General features: G+C 54.6%; 9 protein-coding genes across 9 annotated transcripts; 4 read left to right on the top strand and 5 right to left on the bottom strand.

The window, feature by feature from the left end:
- Positions 1-265: 265 nt before the first annotated feature.
- Positions 266-2762, top strand: B0T26DRAFT_673708 (DIE2/ALG10 family-domain-containing protein; the record flags this gene model as incomplete). The annotated part of the gene is made up of 5 exons (XM_060439634.1): positions 266-490; positions 549-637; positions 720-1321; positions 1389-1526; positions 1597-2762. The coding sequence occupies 5 exons, from the start codon at positions 266-268 to the stop codon at positions 2760-2762; spliced, it is 2220 nt and encodes a 739-aa protein (XP_060297871.1).
- Positions 2763-3467: 705 nt separating this feature from the next.
- B0T26DRAFT_644611 (uncharacterized protein) lies at positions 3468-4025 on the bottom strand (the record flags this gene model as incomplete). The annotated part of the gene is made up of 2 exons (XM_060437644.1): positions 3468-3804; positions 3844-4025. 2 exons carry the CDS (start codon positions 4023-4025, stop codon positions 3468-3470), a joined length of 519 nt encoding a protein of 172 aa, XP_060297870.1.
- Positions 4026-6196: 2171 nt separating this feature from the next.
- On the bottom strand, positions 6197-7238 carry B0T26DRAFT_769994 (uncharacterized protein; the record flags this gene model as incomplete). The annotated part of the gene is made up of 1 exon (XM_060446533.1): positions 6197-7238. A coding segment is annotated over one exon (618 nt), but the record flags the coding sequence as incomplete, so codon positions are not given.
- Positions 7239-8474: 1236 nt separating this feature from the next.
- On the top strand, positions 8475-9665 carry B0T26DRAFT_749412 (uncharacterized protein; the record flags this gene model as incomplete). Its single annotated transcript, XM_060445102.1, has 1 exon — positions 8475-9665. The coding sequence occupies one exon, from the start codon at positions 8475-8477 to the stop codon at positions 9663-9665; it is 1191 nt and encodes a 396-aa protein (XP_060297868.1).
- A 345-nt stretch (positions 9666-10010) lies between these two features.
- Positions 10011-11276, bottom strand: B0T26DRAFT_642072 (oxidoreductase; the record flags this gene model as incomplete). The annotated part of the gene is made up of 1 exon (XM_060437407.1): positions 10011-11276. The coding sequence occupies one exon, from the start codon at positions 11274-11276 to the stop codon at positions 10011-10013; it is 1266 nt and encodes a 421-aa protein (XP_060297867.1).
- Positions 11277-11626: 350 nt separating this feature from the next.
- Positions 11627-13690, bottom strand: B0T26DRAFT_641109 (fungal-specific transcription factor domain-containing protein; the record flags this gene model as incomplete). Its single annotated transcript, XM_060437296.1, has 1 exon — positions 11627-13690. One exon carries the CDS (start codon positions 13688-13690, stop codon positions 11627-11629), a length of 2064 nt encoding a protein of 687 aa, XP_060297866.1.
- A 984-nt stretch (positions 13691-14674) lies between these two features.
- Positions 14675-15636, top strand: B0T26DRAFT_643551 (uncharacterized protein; the record flags this gene model as incomplete). Its single annotated transcript, XM_060437543.1, has 3 exons — positions 14675-14993; positions 15069-15176; positions 15248-15636. 3 exons carry the CDS (start codon positions 14675-14677, stop codon positions 15634-15636), a joined length of 816 nt encoding a protein of 271 aa, XP_060297865.1.
- A 1763-nt stretch (positions 15637-17399) lies between these two features.
- On the bottom strand, positions 17400-17813 carry B0T26DRAFT_643888 (uncharacterized protein; the record flags this gene model as incomplete). Its single annotated transcript, XM_060437582.1, has 1 exon — positions 17400-17813. The coding sequence occupies one exon, from the start codon at positions 17811-17813 to the stop codon at positions 17400-17402; it is 414 nt and encodes a 137-aa protein (XP_060297864.1).
- A 1907-nt stretch (positions 17814-19720) lies between these two features.
- On the top strand, positions 19721-20521 carry B0T26DRAFT_749407 (uncharacterized protein; the record flags this gene model as incomplete). The annotated part of the gene is made up of 3 exons (XM_060445101.1): positions 19721-19797; positions 19978-20151; positions 20296-20521. 3 exons carry the CDS (start codon positions 19721-19723, stop codon positions 20519-20521), a joined length of 477 nt encoding a protein of 158 aa, XP_060297863.1.
- Positions 20522-20861: the final 340 nt, after the last annotated feature.

The raw sequence follows: 20861 nt of genomic DNA, 5'->3' as shown, positions 1-20861 counted from the left end.
CACGGACATGTGGATGGTGGGGCTGGAACCAGGGTCGGGAATTGGGGAACACCTGTAAGGTACAGAGGTACCTCTCATCTCAGTCTCAAGTTCTCAACATGCATCACTTTGACGAAGACGAAAAGCACCATTAAATCTGTCAGAGCCGCAACCGACGATTATTCCCTGCCGTATCATGCCATAGTCCTGCCCGTCCGTGTTCGACTTTGCGTGAAAGGGCTATGACGTCCACTCCTTCGTTTTCCTCGCATTTGTACTTGTCACGATGCCCGTCCTCGAGGCGCTGATAGAGGGTCTGCAGGTGAAAGAGCTCCTGAGGGGCCTCGGCCTGGCTGTTATTCTCGCGCGGTGCATTCCCCCAGTCTCCATCACAGGAAACAAGGCCATTTTTTCAGGCGGGACCATAAAGGCTGGCGGCTTCTTTTTGGTGTTCCTCGTGGCCCGGTCGTGGCTGGCCTTGGTCAACGACTTCGTCCCCGAGCCCTACCTAGTAAGGAGAAGAGGCCATGATTCGCCCCAAGACGCATCTGTTGTTGACCCTCGCCCAGGATGAAGTCTTCCACGTCCCGCAAGCGCAGACCTACTGCGCCGGCCGCTACTGGGAATGGGACGACAAGATCACCACCCCGCCCGGCCTGTATGGTCCTCCCCCTTTCCCCTTTCCGGTTCCCTGTCCTGCCCCTTTTTTTCGTGACGTTGTTTTGTTGACGACACAACAGATATCTCCTCTCCGTAGCATGCCACAAGCTCTGGATGGTGTCCGAGTGCTCCACCGCCAGCCTCCGCACCAACAACCTCCTAGCGACACTTCTAATGGTGTTGCTGGCGACGCTGTGCCGCGGCCTGATCGAAGCCAGAGCGGCGGAGAGAAACGGGGGCACCAAACAGCAGCAGCATCGCACCCGTGCCGTGTCCGTTTACGCGTTTTACACGGGGCTAAACATCGCCCTCTTCCCCGTCCTGTTCTTCTTCTCGGCCCTGTACTACACCGACGTCGTATCGACGCTGCTGGTGCTTATCGCGTACCGGAACCACCTGCTCCGTGTCGGGCCGGACCGGCCCGGGATGGCCAGCGATGTGTGGACAGTCGTCCTGGGCGTTGCGGCCCTCCTGATGCGCCAGACCAATGTCTTCTGGGTCGTCGTCTACATGGGCGGCTTGGAAGCCGTGCACGCCGTCCGGTCTCTGACGCCGGTCCAAACCCAACCGTCGCCGCCGACGTCGCGTTATCTGACCCTGGCAGATCACCTTCGCTTCTATTTAAGGAAGTACTCGATTGGCGAAGTGCATGATCCACCGCTTAATGTGGCCTGGCCTGATGGTATGTGATCCATGTCTCGTTCTTCAGCACTTCCTGGATGGAATCAGAGACTAACTCCTTTGTACAGATTGGCTCTTCTGCTTGATCAGCATTGCCATCTCGGCGGTCTGCAACCCTCTCAGGGTGCTTCGTCAAGTGTGGCCTCACATCGCAGTGCTTGCGCTCTTTGCCGGCTTCGTTGCCTGGAATGGGGGCGTCGTCCTCGGTACGTTGCTTCTCTCCTCATGTTCCAGACTCGCCCAGCTCACTTCGCTTACAATTTGTCCGCCGTGTAGGAGACAAGGCCAACCACATTGCCACCATCCATCTTGCCCAGATGCTCTATATATGGCCCTTTTTTGCCTTTTTCTCGGCGCCTCTCCTTCTTCCCTCCTTCCTGCCGTTCATAAAAGGTCCCGTCCGTATCATCTCTCGCCTCGCCATCGGAGAGAGCCGACCAAGCACTCCTCCAATCCCACCCAATTCACGCCAGCTATCAAAAGCTGCAAGCAAAAACCTAGAGTCTAAAGCGGACCCGCCGCAACCTAACACCTCTGCATCGTCCCACCGGAGGGGGCCAGTACGGTCCCTGGCCCTCACCGTAGTCGACAGCCTATTCGCCAGCAAGTACGTCGTTTACGTCCCGTACGTTGGCTGCACCGTCCTCGCGTCTCTCGCGGTCGTCAGGTTCAACACCATCGTCCACCCCTTCACCCTCGCCGACAACAGGCACTACATGTTCTACGTCTTCCGGTACACAATCCTCCGCTCCGCCCGCGTCCGCTACGGCCTCGTGGCGGCGTACACAGCTTCGCGGTGGCTCGTGTGGAGTCAGCTCGCCGGGCATTCGGGTCCCTCCGCGTCTCGCAGATCTGCCACCTCTGCAGGCCGGTTCACAAACCCGCTGTTTCCTAGCTACGGGACGCCCGCTGTTTCTGTTTTTCCTCGTCTCTCAAACGAAGATTATGATGATCGGGATCTAAAAGGCGGCAGCAATACTACGAAGGCGAAGAACAAAAAGCAAGGAGCGGTGGCGCCTGTCCCCAGCCCTGAAACCAACGACAACGCGGGCCTGGACGGCTCCGCAGCCGCGCCGCCCCCAACCTCCACCGCCCTGCTGTGGCTGCTCGCCACGGCGCTGTCGCTTGTCACTGCGCCGCTGGTCGAGCCCCGCTATTTCATCCTGCCGTGGGTGTTTTGGCGGCTGCTGGTCCCGGCCTGGCCGTGGCCGGTGTCACCAGCAGACAACGATACCGACGGGGTCAAAAACAAGAGCGGCATGGCCAACCTGCTCCGCGCCATTGGCAGCAATGTCGATGTGCGGCTGGTGCTCGAGACGGGGTGGTTTCTGGCCGTCAACCTCGGCACCATGTACATGTTCCTGTTCCGGCCCTTCTTCTGGCGCAGCGCTGACGGCGGGGAGTTTCTGGACGGCGGAAGAGTGCAGCGGTTCATGTGGTGAAGTGAAACCAAGGTTGGTTAATTCGCTTCGATGCACTAGCGAGGGAAAACTGCAGACTGCGGTGTGCGGAAACGAGTGCTCTTTTTCTATGTCCCTTGTCTCTTCTTTCTGTCTGCGTTCCACTTGCGATATAGCAAGCCAGCCTGTGCAACAGTGTGGTCTTCTTGTCTGGAGTATATAGAACAAAACAAAAAAAAAAGCCTTCCGTGCCATTCTCTGGAGCGTTGGCCCTTTTTCGCCGGACCATATCAGACACCAATAATCCCATCCATACCATACTCAAGAGAAACTGCGAGATATGTGCTTGCAGTAAAACCATGTGTATTTTTCTTGCCCCCCGTGATAACCACCCCCGTCCATCCCAGACCCTAGCTGTTGCTTGCTGTCGTGTGTGCTGTAGGAAACAGGGTATCCAATCCCTTCCTAGACGTAACCATGGATATATCATGTCCCTCTAACGCCGTTCCCAGTGAGAGAGAAAAAAAAAGTCGGAAACGCCGTGAGAAAAGCACCAGCCGCCGATAAAAACAGGAAGATACCATCCCTTCCCTCGCCGCCCTGTGTGCGATGGTACGATATCCGCCTCTCGTATTTATAACCCCATCATGAATGACCCCCCCATTTCCGTCCCTTTAATTCTCTTCGTTTCTTTCTTTCACTACCTACCTCAAGGGGAAGTGATGACATGCTAGCCAAAGTAAAAATTTATAAACTCAGCCGGTCGAGGCTTAACCGGTCGCCGCTGCGCACGCGCCGTATGACGCCGAGCTTGAAGAACTTCTCCTCGCCCGTGGCCGTGCGCCCGCCAATGTACAGCTTCTCGGCGCCCAGCGTCTCGCGGAACCCCTCGCTGCTGCTGTCGCTGCCCCGCCGCCGGCCGTGGTGGTGGTGGTGGTGGCGGCGCGCGCCGCCCTGCTGCTGCTGCTGCGGGATCGGTATGTTGTGCGGCCCGCGCGGCGAGTGCAGCGGCAGCTGCCCCATGACGCCGCCGGACCGCGAGCCCGACGAAGATGACGCGGCCTGGGTGGTGGCGTTGTTGTTGCTGTTGTTGGTCGCTGCAGCGGCGGCCGCTGCCGCCGACGCGATGGAGCGCGGCGCCGAGGGCGAGCTGCCGTATGTCGACGGGCCTCCCGCCGCGGGCGTCGTGTGCTTGTTAGGCTGGCCGGCGGCGCCTGCCGACAGTGACGACGGGGTTTGTTGCCGGAAGGCGGCGAAGAAGGTCGACAGGAAGAAGGGTCGTTGTGACGGCATGTTGGAAGTCATGGGGGGGTTTGTGCTACGTTTGTCCTTGTTTGTTGGGAGCGTTGTACGCAGTGTTTTGCAGCAGACCCGAAGGAAAGCGTGAAACGGGTTGATATGACTGGTATGATCGGCAGGGTCTCTGGGGTAAAAACGCCTATATCTCCCCTTTCCCCAACTAGGTCCCTCGGCCTGACGTCGTGGATTGCGGTTGCTGTGCGTGTGCGTTACGGACCCAGGTCCCCTCCCCCAAGAAGATTTTCCCGAGCTCACGGTCCCCCCTTAGTAACCACTCTCCACCGGGCTGGGAGGGGCTCTTGCGCTTTCGGGGTGGCTAGCTTGTGATGGCCGACCGTTGGTTGGGAGTGTCTTGCCGAACTAAAGGTAAAACCAGCGACCGTGGCAAAATAGAGTTTTTCTCGCCTTCTTGTCCTATTCCTAGGCAATTCTCTGACTCTTCGACAGCGGCTGTGCGCCGATAGAAGAAAGGGGACAGAGGTCGAGGAAAAGGCCCGAGAAGCATGGAAGTGGTGCAACGCCGACTGAGCCGTCCGTGTTGGTGTGCGCGAAATTCGAGAAGCTGTCGCCGCGGCGGGCAAAATGGTGGGTGACGGGATCGAACGAAGGCTTGCGAAATTCTAATGGAGGTGGTGTAGGCCTCGTGCAGATTGGCCTGCGGTCTGGTTCTTCCCAGGCCGAATGGATGTCCTGACGTCGAGGAGCAGGCAAGCAGCTGCAGGCAGAGGGACAGGCCTGTCTTCAAATGGGCTGGGCTTGAGCGAGGGGTCGGCCAATCCCGGAAGTGTCCCGCACTGGGGTCGCAATCCTGAGGCCCACAACGCCCACAGCGCCCCGGGCTGTCTTCGAATTCCGCCCTCTGTGATTGGCTGACGGATGCGGTTGACGGATGGGCGAGCGGGGCATTGTGACCCAAAATGTCGCAAACTCTTGGCTTCCAACAGCTCCCGGAAAGCGGGGGCTGCATGCGTGGTGCTTGGTGCATCGCAGCTTAGTGATGACCAGTGCATCCGAGGTCGAAAGTCGGCTTCTAATCCCTTCGCGTCGGGTGTCTCATTTAATCCTTTCCGCCGGCCGAGGTTGCATAATTCCGACGAGACGGGACCCTCTACGGTTGGTTCGCTGTCAATGTCTCGTGTCTGAGCTGAGGCTGGCCAGCAAAAACTGTCAGACGAGACAGACAGATGGCGTGATATCGAAGTTGGCACCCTCCCCCTGCGAACCATCGAGATGCAGCTGCAGCACTAGTGTAGGAAGAGCTTGATAGTATCCTGTTTTTTCCCGCAAACCGAGAACACTGCGCAAGGCAGTCATCTGTCCACAATCTCGTCCTGTCTTGGACACTCGGCAGCTCTTTCGTCTGCTGTACAAGGTTGCAGTGTACGGATACTCACATTTGCTAATTGACAACCGTTTTCGTTTTTTTTCTAGAAAATTTTTTTTATCGCACCAAGGAAACTGTTTCTCAGCCTATGATGTCCAAGGCTTTCCCAGGCTTCGACCAGGACCCACGGCACAGCTCGTCATCACCCCAACACGATCTCTTTCCACACCGGGCACAGCAGGTTGCTTTATTACGCTAATTCCCCGGCGTTCGGCGATCCCTTGAGTCCATCCGATCCACATGGCATTGTAATTGCCCCACTTGCTGTAATTCGGCCATCTCCGGTTGCCAAAGCAATGGTCGTACGTCCCGGAGAGAATGACCAGCTCAAGCAGGTTGGTGAATTCCAGTGATGTGGGCGCTCCTTCCGGCCCTTCAGATAGGATGACGCCAACTGACGAGCCATTCTGTCGATCAACTGTATTACGGGTAGCATTCCGGCTAAGTGTCTGTTTCGGCAACTCTATAGTTGAAGAACACAGCCAGAGTCCAAAACTAAAGCAATAGGTAAGGTCGGCAAATGCTATCAACCTAGAAACCCTCGATACGACGCGTTCTTGTCGTGTCCACGTCAGCTCGCGGTGGCGAAAGGGCTGTCTCTCTCGGCACCCTTCATGTTTAAAGCCAAGGTTGGAAAGAGATGATTTGCAGTGGGATCCCAGACCAATTCAATCTTGCCAGCCGGGCTCCTGTTGTACTAAATGATCTAGTCTCGTTTTTGAGCCACATGTTGATTTGATATGACCAGAAACGGTACGATGCCCCGGAGCTCAATTTAGGCCGGCGTATTGGACCGTGCCAACCAGCCCAAAAATAACTTGGAGAGTCGTGTTTGCGTTTCATCTCTGCCGGCCGGAATGGCAGGAACAGGCCAAACGCCCCGGTTGGCATCTCTCTATCAATCCGTATTTCAGGCCTTCAGAATAGCGTCTCATGACAGTAGCCATGGCGCGGAACACATCCCTTTGCTATGTCAAGTCTCGCGGGGTGTAGGTCTCCAGTATCGATGTATAGTGTGATAAAGAATAGCATTTATCATCGAATTCGTCTATGTATTTCAAAAATAGCAAGATATTAGCCGCCTGCTGGTCATTAAGACAATGGTCCATGCATTTCGTTCCCTTGCATCTGAAGAAGACATTGTTGGCAACAGAGTACATAATTCTTCTGGAAAAGTAATGCTCTTGATTTCTAATCATGTTTACAGTCAGCTGGAGTTAAATATTGAGCCAGGGGTATACGTTGTTACCGTACGTCCAGGCTCGTGTCTCGTGCACGGAGTTCTTGATGGGTGATGCAGATCCAGTGTATATCCCAAGCTGTATGCCTGGCTTTACCTCTTTTAATATGGATTTCTCGTCTTGAGTGCTGGATCTGACTCCCGGCAGCCCAGAATTCGCATCGCGGCCGCACGCGGCAACGATGGTGAACCACGCGAACTCATATATCCTACCCATGACGTTTATTCCTACCTCAACATCGTCCTGGTCGTCTTGGATTGCTCCCCAAATATAACTGGGAGCCGCATGTCGAGGAACCTGGTCGACTTGCACCAGCGAGCTTTTATTGATATCGATGAGTCGAAGAACTCGAATGCCGGGAAAGGTATCCGAGAACGAGCCGCTGCCAGGCCGGGGAGCCACAAATCTACCATGTTTCGCTGGACGACGGCAAGATCCAGTGGTGTCGGCACTTTCCATTTCACAGGCCGTCGCGCAGCCGTCGATCCAGCCACACACTCTCTGGACGTCAACTTCAGAGCCGATCTTGAAACGCAAATAAAACACCAAGTCGCTTCTAGGAGCAAGTGGTCGGATACGGCCAAATGCAATCCACGGACCTTCGGATTCGGTCTCCAGGATGTAAAAGGCGCTACCATATATCCATGAGCCATAGAATATTCCCACTTAAGTTCGATTTTTGGGTCTTCTTCGAAACGGGCATAAAGAAGTACCGTCTTTGATGCAACGTCGCTGACCAGACGGCAAAACACATAGGGGCTGCTCTGGATGCGAGACCGCCGTCCCAGGCGAAGATCAGATCGGAACGCTCGGAAGAGATCGTTCTATCTTCAATCTGGGCAAACGGAATTTTGCCGCAGAATTCGCACAAAGAGGACATGGTGACGTTGAGTTTGGCTTTGCTGGTGAAAGTGCGAGTTTGTTTTTCTGAATGTCCCCTCTTGCGTGACTAGGTATTCTAGAATCAGGCACCTACTCAACCTCACACATATTGCGATTGGCCGAGGCTGTAGGCACGTGTATATGTGCCCATGCCTCAGGCTCATCGGAGAGTCAGAGTACAATGCAGAGAAGGCGGCGGGAACGTATGCAAGATATCCCAGCTAAGGTGCTCATCAGGGTTACAAAACCGCTCTGGCCAAGGAGCTTGCGACTTGGTCAGCAAAGAGCTTGCGACTTGGCCAGCGTGTTTTAATAACTCTGACGACTGATTAGACTGAAACGCCGTTCAAGAGCGAGGGAAATAAAGAAAAAGACCAAGATACAGGTTACCACGCGGTCCAGAAATAGGTCTAGCATAAGAGTCAACACTGGAATTCTTTTGGAGGCGCACGAAGACTTTCTTCTCGCAGATTACCTAGGTACCTTAGTATCATGAAAGGGCAAATACAGCAAACCCCTGCTCGCCATGGTTCTAACCCACCGTCAAAGACGGCAAAGAATGAAAGATCACAAAACCCCAAAGTCCAGGGTGCAAGTCCACGGCTGTAACTAGATGTAGGCGTCCAATTATTTACCACAAACCGCATAATTTCCATTACCAACCATACAAAATTTCAAAGAAGCTGAAGGTTGCCTCTGCTAGCCTGTATTTCGCTGGAACATTCTACTCGGTCCAGATTTCTAGAAAAAGTCAGAAGAGAAGACAGAAGCAGACAGTGATGGGCACAGAAATCCCTATAAGTACAGCTCGCCAGCCCTCCCAAGTACCAATTTCACCGTCGACCCAACCAGCTGTCAAGTCGTTCGTCTCTCATCAACAACACCTTGTAGTTGACTTCACACTTTCTCGTGCGTACAAATTTGCGACGGTAGGCCACCGAGAACAACATGTCGCCCTCCGAGTCGAGAAGAAGTGTTTGTACAAGAGGTCATAGTGGGTATTATGAAAGAGATGCAAGGACCTGGGATACCCCATTTCGCGAGGCCCCAATTCCCGAGGATGTCAAAATATCGCTGGCCGTCAGACTGAAGCAGCCGAGATCTGATACCGTCATTGGGGGCATAGAGGACGACAACGAAGGCGACAACGAAGGCGACAACGGCAGCGGCAGCGGCAGCGACAGCGGCAGCAATGGTACTGAACCCGAGGACGACCAACCCACCACTACGGCTGCGGCGGACGACGAGATGGAAGACGTCAACCGCTTTGAACCGCTGTATTCCCCTGACGAAAGCCCAGCGACGGAGCAACCGGCAGACTTTCCTGTCAATTCCGACAAGCTGGAGGCTTGGTACGACAACAACGACTGGCTCGAGAGCGACGGGGTCGCGGAGGACGACCCGCGGGTCAAACGGGGCAACTACACGAGCCACGCTCTGGTCCTCTGTGTTGATCGAGGCGACGGCAGCCCGGCGGGCAACGTCGCCTCAGAGCTGCATGAACAGTTCCTGGACGCGTGGCAAGGACGGGGCCGGTCGGAACGCCTAATCACGAAAATTTTCTACAATGTACCTCTCGTGAGTGGGGCCATAGTTCAGGCCAAGGGCGACCACGGTGATGTCGAGTCTTGCCGGCTGGACTGGGGGAGTGTGAAGCAGCCGCACGTAATCCAGGCGCTGCACATGGCTGGAGAGATAATGGAGGAGTTCCGCGGGGTCTTGTCAGACCGGCGCGTGATAGTGACGGCAAGCAATTGGCCGGAGTTGCCGGTGGACTTGCCGCTGGCGATCCGGGTGCTGGAGGAGCAGGGAATTCTGGTGCGAATCATATTCGTGCCACACACGCTGGAACACGAGGCGCCCTTACTGTACTTTGACTCGGCGCGCGCGCTGCTCGGCTGGAACTTTCTCAGGGTGCGAGTACTGCCGCCCGACCTCAACGCCTACTGCTGGCCCCACGCCATCGGCTGCATTCTCTTCGGCTCGCAGCCGTGCCAGCTGATGCAGGATGAAATTGCTGCTTCCATTTACTCTTTCGTTAAACAGAAGCGGCGAGACAGAAGCGACCTTGCAATCGAAAATGCTGGAGGACATCAGCTTATAGAGTCTGGCAACAACAAGCGGAGGAAGATGGCATAATATTCGTTAGGGAACTTTGTCTGGGTGGTTGCGTTTGTTTTCTGTATTCGCCTTCTCCTTCTGACATGTTTCGGCAGCTAATGCGGCGGCCGTTGACGGCCATGTCGGATTGAGACGCGGAGCTATTAGTATTCTTGGTCTGGGCAGTATGGCGTGACTTACGGCATGTAAAAATAGAGGCCTAGCAAATAGCCATAGACAACGAGGGGATCATGAGGAGATTAGAAAACCCAAGAAGAAACAGTGCTTCTAGCAATAATCTATGAATGAGCGGGATAAGTGTTGTCGCAATAGTGATACAGAACTGCAATGTGTTGAAGCAACGGGGCTCTCCTGACCAGCTCCTCATTTATCCCAACTATATTCAGGCAGCCGGTATTTGTCGCCGCTACCATAGGAGTTGGCAAAGAACCTCTGAGAGAATTGCATCACCCTCGTCCAGCATATAAACCATATTATGGAATTTCGCACCCAAAGCCCCCAGGTCGTCTGTGGCGCCAACACGGTCGGGACGAGGAATGGGATCTTCTGGAGATCGTCGATGATGGGCCGCATCCGCTCCTCGTAGCCCTGCAGCCCCGCAGCCAGATCACCCTTGTGCTTGCTGATTTCGCCCGCAAGGACATAGGCACCAGCAATGGCAAGACTTGTCCCGCCACCAGTCGGGCCTGCCGCGTAGCCCGCGTCACCAACCAAGACGAAACGTCCTTTGCACAGACTCGGGGGTTTGACCTGGGCAATCTCGCTGGCATAGAAGTCCGGCGACCCCATCATGCCCTCTATGGCTTCGTCGCATTTCCACCCGGCCCCCTTGAAGTGCTGGGCTATATGTTGCTTGAACGCCACATCCCCTTGTGCCATTGCGCTGCGGAAGGAGCGTGTGATGTCAAGATTGTCGCGGGGATAAAGACCCATAAGCGTAACGCGACTTCCTCCCGCTGGGTTGGATCCGGCGGCAATCCAGCGACCACCGGGGGCGCTGTACGACTGACCCAGCTTGCTTCCATCTAGAATATCTTGTTGCGTGGAGAAGTAAGCCACCCAGCAGTTGATCGACTTAATGTGGTCCCGGACACCGCAGCCGAGACCAAGAGCGCGGGTTCTCGACGTTGCACCATCGCAAGCGACGACGAGGTCGAATTCCGAGGCTGGGAAGCCGTTGGCAAACTCGACCGTAACAGGCCCGTCCTCTTGCTCGTGTTGCTGCATCGAAGCGACTTGCTCGCCGAAAACGTAGCTGATGTTCTCGTTGTCCTTGGTCATGTCGAAGAGAATCTGTGACAGGTCGCCGCGGAGTATTTCGTACTCGGAGACGAGCGACTGCTGGTCGGGATTCCCGGTGGCTCTGATGATTCCAAATGGACGTCCATTGGAGCCGACGAAGCTGATTCCTTCGTAGGGCATCACCTTAGCTCGCACGGCCGCCTCCATCCCTGGTGTTCTTCGCATGACTGTGACGCCGACAGTGCGGATATCGACATTTTGGCCATTGGGGCGTATGTGTGGGAATCGTTCAACCACTGTGACCTTGGCTCCAGCTTTGGCAAACCAGTAAGCCGCCGTCGGGCCTGCAATAGAGGCACCAACAATGAGGACCCTGAGATTGGACATTCTGGTCGGGCGCTTGGGGGGAGTTTGAGAGAGGTTGGGTCAAGTTCGCCGATATGAGGGAAGTTGATGCCGAAGTGTGGTGTGGGCATTGGCCACAATACATGGCCGTTTATAAACAGAAGAAGCTGCTGAATGTCAACGGCTCAACTTCATAGGTGACCCGAGGCAGCCAGTGCTCTGATTGGCCAAAGATGTGCGGCGTTCCCGTCGGGCGGTTTTTTGCTCGGCCGGCGAGGACCCGAGATTTGAACCAATCACAGGCTGCCATTAACTACCAGAGCCGGCAACGACCCCCTCTCCCCGAGACCAGACCAAAGAATTCTGTCGTCTGTTTAACAAGCAAGAACGATTCAACTCCCTTGTGCTTGATGGTCTTGGATTAACTGATCCCAGGAAATCCAGTTCTCAGCATCGAGATCAAAATCGTTGCCCGTTCCAATGCCGAAATCTTCTGGAAGGAGGTCGCTCAAAATCGCGTTGCTGGGTACCAACAAATCGCCGGATAGCAATGCATCCCCTTTCGGATCCATCTGATTTGCGTCATTGTCACGGCCCATTTCTCCTTTCCTCCGGTTCTGTGAGATTATCTTCGGCAGGGAGCGCAAAGTCGCGATAAATCCTGGCTCAGGCACGTCTGTGCTTGATCGGACATCAAAGGCCTTCAGCGCCAACCGTCCAAACGCCACATGAAGTGCTCGCTTTGGGTCTAAAAGTTCATCGTGGTTCTGATAGAGCTGCTCAATCCTATTCCAGGCCGCGTCGTTTTCTGCAGGCGAGAGCAGATCGCATCTATTCGCCAGGGTGGTGAGAATCAAAATCAGCGAGTCCCACATGCCCCACAAGAAGAAAGGCTTGATATGCCATCGGAATTTGCGTATTAGGCCGGCATGTGAATAGGCTGCGGCATCGGTATCCAATATCTTCTGCGCAAGTTGCAGCAGTTCCCTCATCTCAGCGTCGGTCGCCGTCTGGTTCCTGACTCTTGGTAGCCGAATCCGCAATCGCATGGCCGTGATCCCTGACCGGGCGAGGCCCATGACAAGAAAGTGCAGCGGGTTGACAACATCACAGTAGCGGATGTATTTCTCTTCCATCTCCTTTTCGGCCTCACGGATAGTGAGCTCAGCTTCATTATAGTGTTTGAACTTGGCAGAGCCAGACCCGTTGGACGCTGGCTTTCCCGCCTTGGCGAAAATTCTTCCGATGGTGGAGCGCGATAGGCAAAAGATCATATCAGTTGCGCCCTTCTTCTCTTCTGGCGTTTCAGTCATTCCCGGCCAGATCTGGTCGTCATCTATGTTGAGAGGCTGTTTGGTGTCCCACGAGTCGGGCAGGACAGAAAATCCTGCGCCTGATACTTGACTGGCGTTGCCATCAAGTGGAAGAAGTTGGAAAAACAGGCGCCGTCTCATCTGCACGTCAAACGGCGGCAAGCCCAGCTTCTCTCCGTCACGGTGAAGCCCAAGACGCTGTCCAATGCGGACGGCAACCCCTGTCAAAATCCAATAGGTGTGGGAATCATAGAACTGTCGGCAGGGGATGAGGAAGAGGACAAGAGCTTGCAGGACCGACATGTCGGTTGTCCTGAGAAATGACGCCTTTACTAGAGCTTGGCTTGTCACTAACTGATATCGCTGAAGCAATACGGCACGCGATTGCCCCGATTTCTTTAAACAGTCTTCGTCCGTCATGGAGAAGACGGCGAAGTGATATACCGCAAATATCAGGCACTCGTTGGACTTGGACACGGTTTCTGGATGCTGCGAAGCCGTTTTGATCATCTCAAAGGTCGACGGAATGTGTAGCACTTTGCAAATGGGCTCCACGTTCTCGACGTACGTCTCCCACAATGCTATTGCTAGGGCGTGTGTCGGGTGATAGCGGACAAGGTTCTCTAGCTGCTGGGATCCCACGAACGCTTCCGTCAAGGGGTCAGACGCGTAACCCGGACCACCAGAAATTCCAGAAGCTGCAAGCTGTCTCTCTTCAAAATTGTCACTGCCGTTGCCGTCGTCATCGGACAGGGGGTGCGTTTGATCATCTCCTAGGTTTCGCCAGAGACTGCTGTCGATGTATCTCGTCGTCCCTTGGCCGGCCAAAAGCTTGCCTGTTCCCGAGGCTGCAGGCTCGTTCCAATGGAGAGATATCGGCTCCTGCAGCGGTTCCCCTTTGGCGACGACCATGGACTGGGCATCATCGGCAGCTTCCAATAAGCCGTGCTTTTGCAAAATGACTTCATATCGAGCGAGCCTGGCGAGCACGTCGACGTCGTCGTCCAATTTCCTCTTTCGCCATCGTGGAGGGGGCGGCTGATACGAACACTCGAGCTTGCCCCTGCGACAGCTGGAACATATGGGATTCGCCTTGTCGCATTTGACCTTGCGTTTTGCACAAGTCTGGCAAGTGAAGGCCATGGTAAGCTGATGAAGCTCATTGGATTTGGCGCCAAGACGCGATGAGTCAGATTCTGCCGCGGTGCCTCCCACAGACCTGGCGGGCGCCGGTGCGAGGGCGACCGGTCTGTTGCGTGCAACCTGGAGGTCAAACTGTTGGCCATTGCTTGCGGCCATTTGAGCTGCAGAGTGCGGACTGGCGATGGAGAAGGTGCCGAGCTTCTGGGTTTGCCAGCTTGGGCATGTTTTAGGTGATCCGCAGAGGTTCTTCCATTTTTGTGCTAGCGCCCAGTTGAAGGAGCCAATCACCACGTGATTCGGAGATCCTCCAACATCCGATATTCCTTCCCTTTCGGGCCGTGAAGGCCAGGACAATGGGAACGGGGTGCTGGTGTTCGACGAGTCGCTGATTTTGGAAAGAGCTTCCCAGTTGGCAGAGTAAATAGGGGGCTTCATTCCCGCCCCAATCCGATTGCTTATCGTTTTCACCCTTTCCAAATAATTGATGAAACAAATTTTGAACCCTGAGTATTACGTAAGGCAATTACTTGAAGGTGGGTTAGGTTAATTATGCAAAGGTGCGGCGCCACGGTGATCTTCGGCCTCGATCCAGACCATCGGATTAGTCTAGAAGCCTATCTGCTGCGCCAGGCCTGGCCTTGTGGCCGGGCCCAACTAAACGATGCGCGGGCACGCATGGCCGTCGCGCGTGGCCGCGCGGCTCGTATCACCAAACCAACCCATTGAGCATTTTGTTTGGTGGCCGGGGTGTCTGGCGACCACGTTGAAACGCCCAATGTTTGGGAAACCTTGGGAGTCGTACGTCCACCACCCCATTGATCTGCAGGGTCAGACCTGAAATTTTCCAGTCTTGCAATCCTCTATCTGTCTTAATCCCGTCCCGATTTTCTCATCCAATCTTGCAGGCTCCTTGAGCTGTCCTCGCTTGCTGACAGCACAACATTGGCCATTGATTAACCATCGGTTGCTGAACACCACGCACAAATGCATTCCCTTCCGTCACCAAGGTTCATCAGCGTTCGTGTGGCTCGCGACGCTGCAGATGACGCGGAAGCCGAATCGAGCGATTCACTCCTCGGATCCAATGACGGGGAAAAGACATGGAGCGACATGACAGCAAGAGTCTCGTCGACTGATAGCAGAACACGATTATGGACGGCCGTGATGACAGCAAGGTCGCTATTAGACACGGCATTATTGCTCATAATCGTGGGGTTGTTATTCGAGCGCGGGTGGGACAAACAAAAACACCCAAGTCCGGCATTCGAGTTTACCGGCGACATCACTGGATTCGCTCCCCAGTGTGAGTTCTCGCGTGCCACAGAGTCTATGGTAGCTGGGTATGCAGACGCATGCTGACTGTTTTCGTTGCCGCCAGTATCGCAGCAGATCAAGTCTTTTGTACCCGATTCGGCCTTCATACCGGAGAACGGATCCGAGTTCTTCACAGAAGCAGTCCATCAAAAGTGGCTGGGCATCGTTCCAAGTAAACAAACCCGACCCCTTCAATCGATAAGCCGCGGAGACAATGCTGACATTAGTGACTCACTGCAACAGAAGGGCTAGGATACGTCCGAATGAACGACACGGCAGGCTACAACAATCTCCCCACGCCTCTCAAATCTCACCCAAACTCGACATTTACGACATCAATGACGCACCAGTTGCACTGCCTGCACTCCATTTCCGGGGCACTCGCAGCCTACTCATCGAACCAGCTCAGTTTTCTCCCCTCGGACGGCCCGTGGCATCTGAGCCACTGCCTCGAATATCTGCGGCAGAGCATCATGTGCTGCGGCGACATGGCCCTCGAGGGCCAGCAGACCACGTTCCCGCCTGGCTTTGACGGCAGTGACGGCTGGGACGCGAAGCACGTCTGCAAGGACTACAGCCAGATCCTATCTCACTTGGAAGACAAGCGGGCGGATGATGAGGTGTGGATTTGAATAGGCGTCTTGGACTTGTAACGTTGTGTGTAGGCTGGAACTGTACGTCCCGGCTTGTTACTTAGGGTTTGAAGCGACAGATTATTGAAGTTGAATCTGTTGATATTTCTTCAATACTTAACCCGATTGGAAATCGCTCCCTGCCTGACACAAATCTCGTTGCTGGTAGGCCAAACGCTCTTTCACATGATTGCATCGTGGATCCCCGAGTCAACAATTCGGTGATGCCTCGACAGGATGGCTAGACTACCGAAGAAAGGCCGCCGGGGAGCAATGAACAAAGTGACGGATGCTTGTGATAGTTCCACAACCGCCGCCACATGACACACGATCCCCGCTCGCGGTGGAATACGTATTTGGAGGCGTCGAATTTATTCTTTGTCTATAATTATCCGGATGTCACCGCGGGGAATGTGGCAGACATGTGCGAGGAATGAACGCCGCCCCTCTCCGCAGTAATTATCAGGCTATCAGAATTATATTAAGTAACAGGCCTAGTCGTTCGCTAGCTGTAGCTACGTTTTCTGGCGATCGGTTTGCACGCGAAGTGAAGCATCGCCGTCTCCGCAGTGGTCAGAAATCCAAAAGCAAAACGTTTTCACCCAACAACTTCCCTCGAACTCAGAACATGAGTATCCGAGCTCTCATCAGCGTGTTGCTTTGCAGCAGGTAACTCATTGCAGAATTCCCCACTGTCCAAGACAGCCATCTTCTTCCACAACTCCTCTTTAACATTGATCCCAGCCTAGCATCATCGCTCGCGACCTCGTCAACATCCGGAATTGCCTCGCCGTCATGCCCGACGGTGACGACGACGGTGCGCTCGGAAGTGTGCGCGCCGTCTACGCGGGTCTGCGCCGAGCCGCAGTGCATTATCCTCCAGACGTTGACGTGGCCGTGTTCGTGCGTGGGCCTCGGCTCCGTCCCGACGACTACCGTCACCAACTGCGCCTGCCGCACCGGCTGCGCCACGGCCACCCGCGTCGTCTATCTGCCCTGTCCGACCTCGCTGCCGCGGCCGACCACGACGACTGCTGCCCCTACTACTACTGGTGCTGGGCAGGGGTGCGGTTGTGATGATGTTGTGGTTGTTGAGGAGGTTGCTGCTGAGGACGACTGATAGCGAGCTGCTGAGGACGACTGATAGCTAGTTGCTGAGGATGACTGATAGCTAGCTGCTAGTGGCTGTTATGGCTGTGGGGTGCACCAGGTAGTGGGGTAGGTCGTTCTATGGGCATCCCGAGGCAATCATAGGGGATAATTATCATAGGGGATAATAATTTTAGTCCTGGTGGTCAAATTTAGGCGCTTGCGACCTCTTTTGATCTCTTGGATGCCACCCACATCACACACTGGTATCAATACACGTCAAAAACACCCACGCCGCAAATTGGGGTGGACATCCGGGCATGGTGGCTGAATACCAAGGGCAGAAGCCACCCCGGTCCTTTTTTTTCTTCTCATTCCTATTCTTCTACCCCATTTTGATGTATCAAGTAGGTTATATGCAGAGTCGCCCCCTGAGATATCCCCACATGCAGCCGCACCCGAATATTTACGAAAAATGATTTTGGATTCTATCCGCAGCCGCCGGGGAGTCGTCAGGACCCCTAGACTAGAACAGCTTGGGACCCCTGGTGCCCGTGCAGGTGCCGAATCCGGCCTGGCATCCGCTGTTGACGTCGCAGTGGTCCGTCGTGTTGCCGCAATAGCCTCTGCATGACAGGCGTAATTATGTCAGTTCGGGTTTCCCCTTCAAGGACTCAGGTGGTGACGCTTGATGGTAATACGTACGACACGGAGCAGCAGGTCGCGCCGGTAGTCGGGCAGCGGTAGCCGGCCTTGCCGATGCCGGTGGTGCCGCAGGTGCCATCGACGGAGATGGTGACGCCGGAGCGCGGCGCGCGGCAGGAGCTGGTGCCGTTGGAGTACCTGGTCTGGCAGCCGGCCGTGGTCAGGCAGAACGAGTCCTCGGTGCCGCAGTACCCGTACTGCGAGCAGCACGCAAAGTCCCCCGGGCACGTATAGCCTAGGTTGACGCCCGCCTGCACCAGCCCGCACGTCTTGTTGGGCGACACGGCGCGCGCGTCGAGCTCGAGCTGCGCCGCGGCGGGAACGGGCACCACCCCCGCCAGCACGGCGGGGAGGAGGAGCAGCGCCGGGATGATGGCCAACATTCTTCCGTGGGGTTTGTTGTTTGGAATATTAAAAACGGTGCTCTTGGGCGTGTGCGTGGTATTACGGAGAGGGATTGAGGGGAAACCAGTCTCGAACCAGAAGAAAAATAACCTGACACCTTTTCCTTACTCAAGTGGCAAACGACCGGAAGAGCGTCCAGCGGGGGACAGCATGCTCATCTTTATAAAGGGTACCTGATTCGGCCGCCTTCCGAGCCTCCGAGACTAGACAGCTGAGGCACACTATAGCCATGGCTGCCGGTATGAAGTGCCATATATATATATATACGAACTGGTGACGACGTGGTGGACGCGTCCATCCCAGGTCCGGGATTGGTGGATGCAGAGTGGGCTCCGGAGACTTCTTTGCTCGTCCATCGAATAGGAATTAACGGCTGTGTGCCAAGGATGGCTCTGAAAGGAAGATCGACGATGATCGTGAAACGCCAAAAAGAGTAATCTTGGGGTGTAGACAGTACAAAAACACACGTGGGCCATATTTAGGCACATTGAAGCGAAGGGAGTTTTACTGGCCCAGTTGTTGCCAGACCAGCTACCGTCTCCGCACCCGTCAAATAAAAAAAGGACTGCATCTAATTTAATTATTTGCCTGCTGCTGCTCGGGTTCGGCTGCAGGCACAGGAAAGATAATTGCACGGCTCTCGGGAGCGGGGAGAGGAGGGAGGGTGGAGGAGCGGGACAAATTTGGGACCGTCTCGCTCCGCATTGTCGTGCTAATTATGGGCGTGGTATATATGGCAGTTGTTTATATGCAATAAGCGGCGCAGGAACCTGAAACGGCCAGCAATAATTGGACTGGCATTGGCGAGGGCGTGGCAAACTCGGTAGCCACAATGGCGTTTAGCCGCAAACAAGCATTCACTGTCTGGTTGCCGATCGAATTTTTGATCGGGTATCTAGGCACATCGAATTCGGTCTCCATTCTTCTTATTTAGAACGTCACCAGGTTCGAGGATATGGAGAGTCCGGATAATGTCTCTCGTTCACTGGCGGGCACTTCCGACCCTTTCTTCTCGAGGACGGAACATATTGTGAGAACGGTAACAAGCTTCTTCTCCTTTGCAACAAACTAGTCCTGTGTGATCTTTTTGATATAGAGTGCGTCTCCTGCTACTGTTAAAACGTCCCCACGTACTGTTAAACGTCCCCACGTACTGTTAAACGTCCCCACGTACTGCAGGCACATTGGCGCCAAGGCTTTACAGCTCACCGCCCAGGAAAATACCACATTTTACAGACAAAATTACCGCAATCACTGGCAACACCGCTCCAAGCGCTGGCAACGCAATTGCGGTGCAATTGCACCTCGCTGCCGTCGCTAAGGTTAACATACTCCTAAATGCAGTAAATAAAGCTCAGGGCCGTAGATTCGCTCAAATCGTTCAAATCTCTATAATAAGAAGCAAATCTGGCTTCCTTAATTCTGATTATGTAATGGGGCTAAAAATACAAAAAAAACTGCGGCCTGCTTAAAACTACTCACAACTACTCATAACTGCCTGCAACTGACAGTCTTACTGATCCATGCCTTCCAATACCCGGGCAGTCACTTGGTTCGAGAGTGGGGGTGGCGGCGGCGCATTTTCATCGTCTTTGGAAGAGGAGAATGTCGAAGGGAGCGATAATTTCTGGCGCGTTGAGATTTCACGACCCTACCACGCTTCCCAGCATTAGCAAGACCAGCTCAGGAAGGTCTACAAGGCTATCAACAAGTACTTCGATATTAAGGTGACCAACGGCTGTTCGCATCACGTGCAAATCACCCCTAGTAGGAAAGAAAATTTTCCATTCTATGACGCGCACTGGGTGGGTAAGATTCCGACTTCTACTGGGAGAAGCCTCTATATAATTTACTACCCAAAGAGCGAAGGGAGAGCGTGTGGGCCATGGCTATCACTGACGCCGAAGGGAAGCTGAAGAATGCGGTTGAGATGGTGGAGGACAATACGAAACCGAACATCAAGTGAAAGACTTCCTCGTGTGACGGCGTTTAGCAACACCCACTACCGCTGCACCACACCTTCCAAAAGGGTGCCAGAATTACAAGCCGTCAGGCTGCAATTCTATAGTGGGTTATAGTATGGTCACGCACCCGTAGGGCCTCAGCGCCTACCGCCGTGCCGTGACACCTCGCTCATATCAGCAAAAGGGAAGAACAGGGTTTGAAGGAAGTGGTGAAGTTCGGCTTCGGCATCAAGCACAACCTAGGGGGTGTACACTACGAAAGGCATCTGTCAACAAACTATACCAACGAGGGGTGCGGCACCACCGAGTTCCGGCGGCAGGGCTATGCGCACGACTACAACACCGCCGTGAGGTAGATCGTGTTGGCGCTGGCCTAGCCCATGGCCGCCCTGTACGTGGTGGACTGAGACGCGGTAGGCAAAACCAAGGCAGTACCCCACGACGAAGACTATATCAGGTACCTCGTCACCAGGATGCAACTACTACCTGAACTCAGCTGGTCTCCCGAATTCCCCGGGTGGCTGCAAGCCCAGCTCAAGGCGAACAAGGGCAAGGCGCCCTCCGAGCTGTCTCCAGCAGATCTCGCGAGGGTCAACAAGATCAAGGCCGACAACCTGTTAGGCAAACCGGGCTTCCAGATTCCTTCCAGCCCAGACACACCAGTCAGAGAGACCGTGGCAAATATTCTTGTTTCGTCTTCCTTGCCCGGCAGCGAGAACTAGCTGTTCGATAACCCCTGGGCGGACCTTCAAAGACAAGTGGGGCTGGTTACCTGCTCTCGTTCTACTCCTATCAATTAATTAGGCGATGCATCTCCGAACCGAGACGGGGCCTCTGGCTACTGTACTTCCCTCTTGGCACGTGTAGTCCAACCCTTGAAAGGCCTCAGCATCTGACGACTAGCCGTCAGGGTTTGTCGCCGAGGGAGCTGATAGCTATCGGAATGCCTATTATAGAATCACAAAGCCCTCGCTCATTGCACGAAGTCCCAATGAAGGCTTTTCAAGACTGATAATGTTTCCAAAACTCCTCTCTTCCAAAGTAATAAGCCGACAACTATCC

This window comes from Lasiosphaeria miniovina, assembly GCF_030549165.1.
Source record: "Lasiosphaeria miniovina strain SMH2392-1A chromosome Unknown B0T26scaffold_3, whole genome shotgun sequence".
In the NCBI taxonomy this organism is placed as follows: domain Eukaryota; kingdom Fungi; phylum Ascomycota; class Sordariomycetes; order Sordariales; family Lasiosphaeriaceae; genus Lasiosphaeria; species Lasiosphaeria miniovina.
This window is presented reverse-complemented; position numbering and strand designations above follow the sequence as displayed.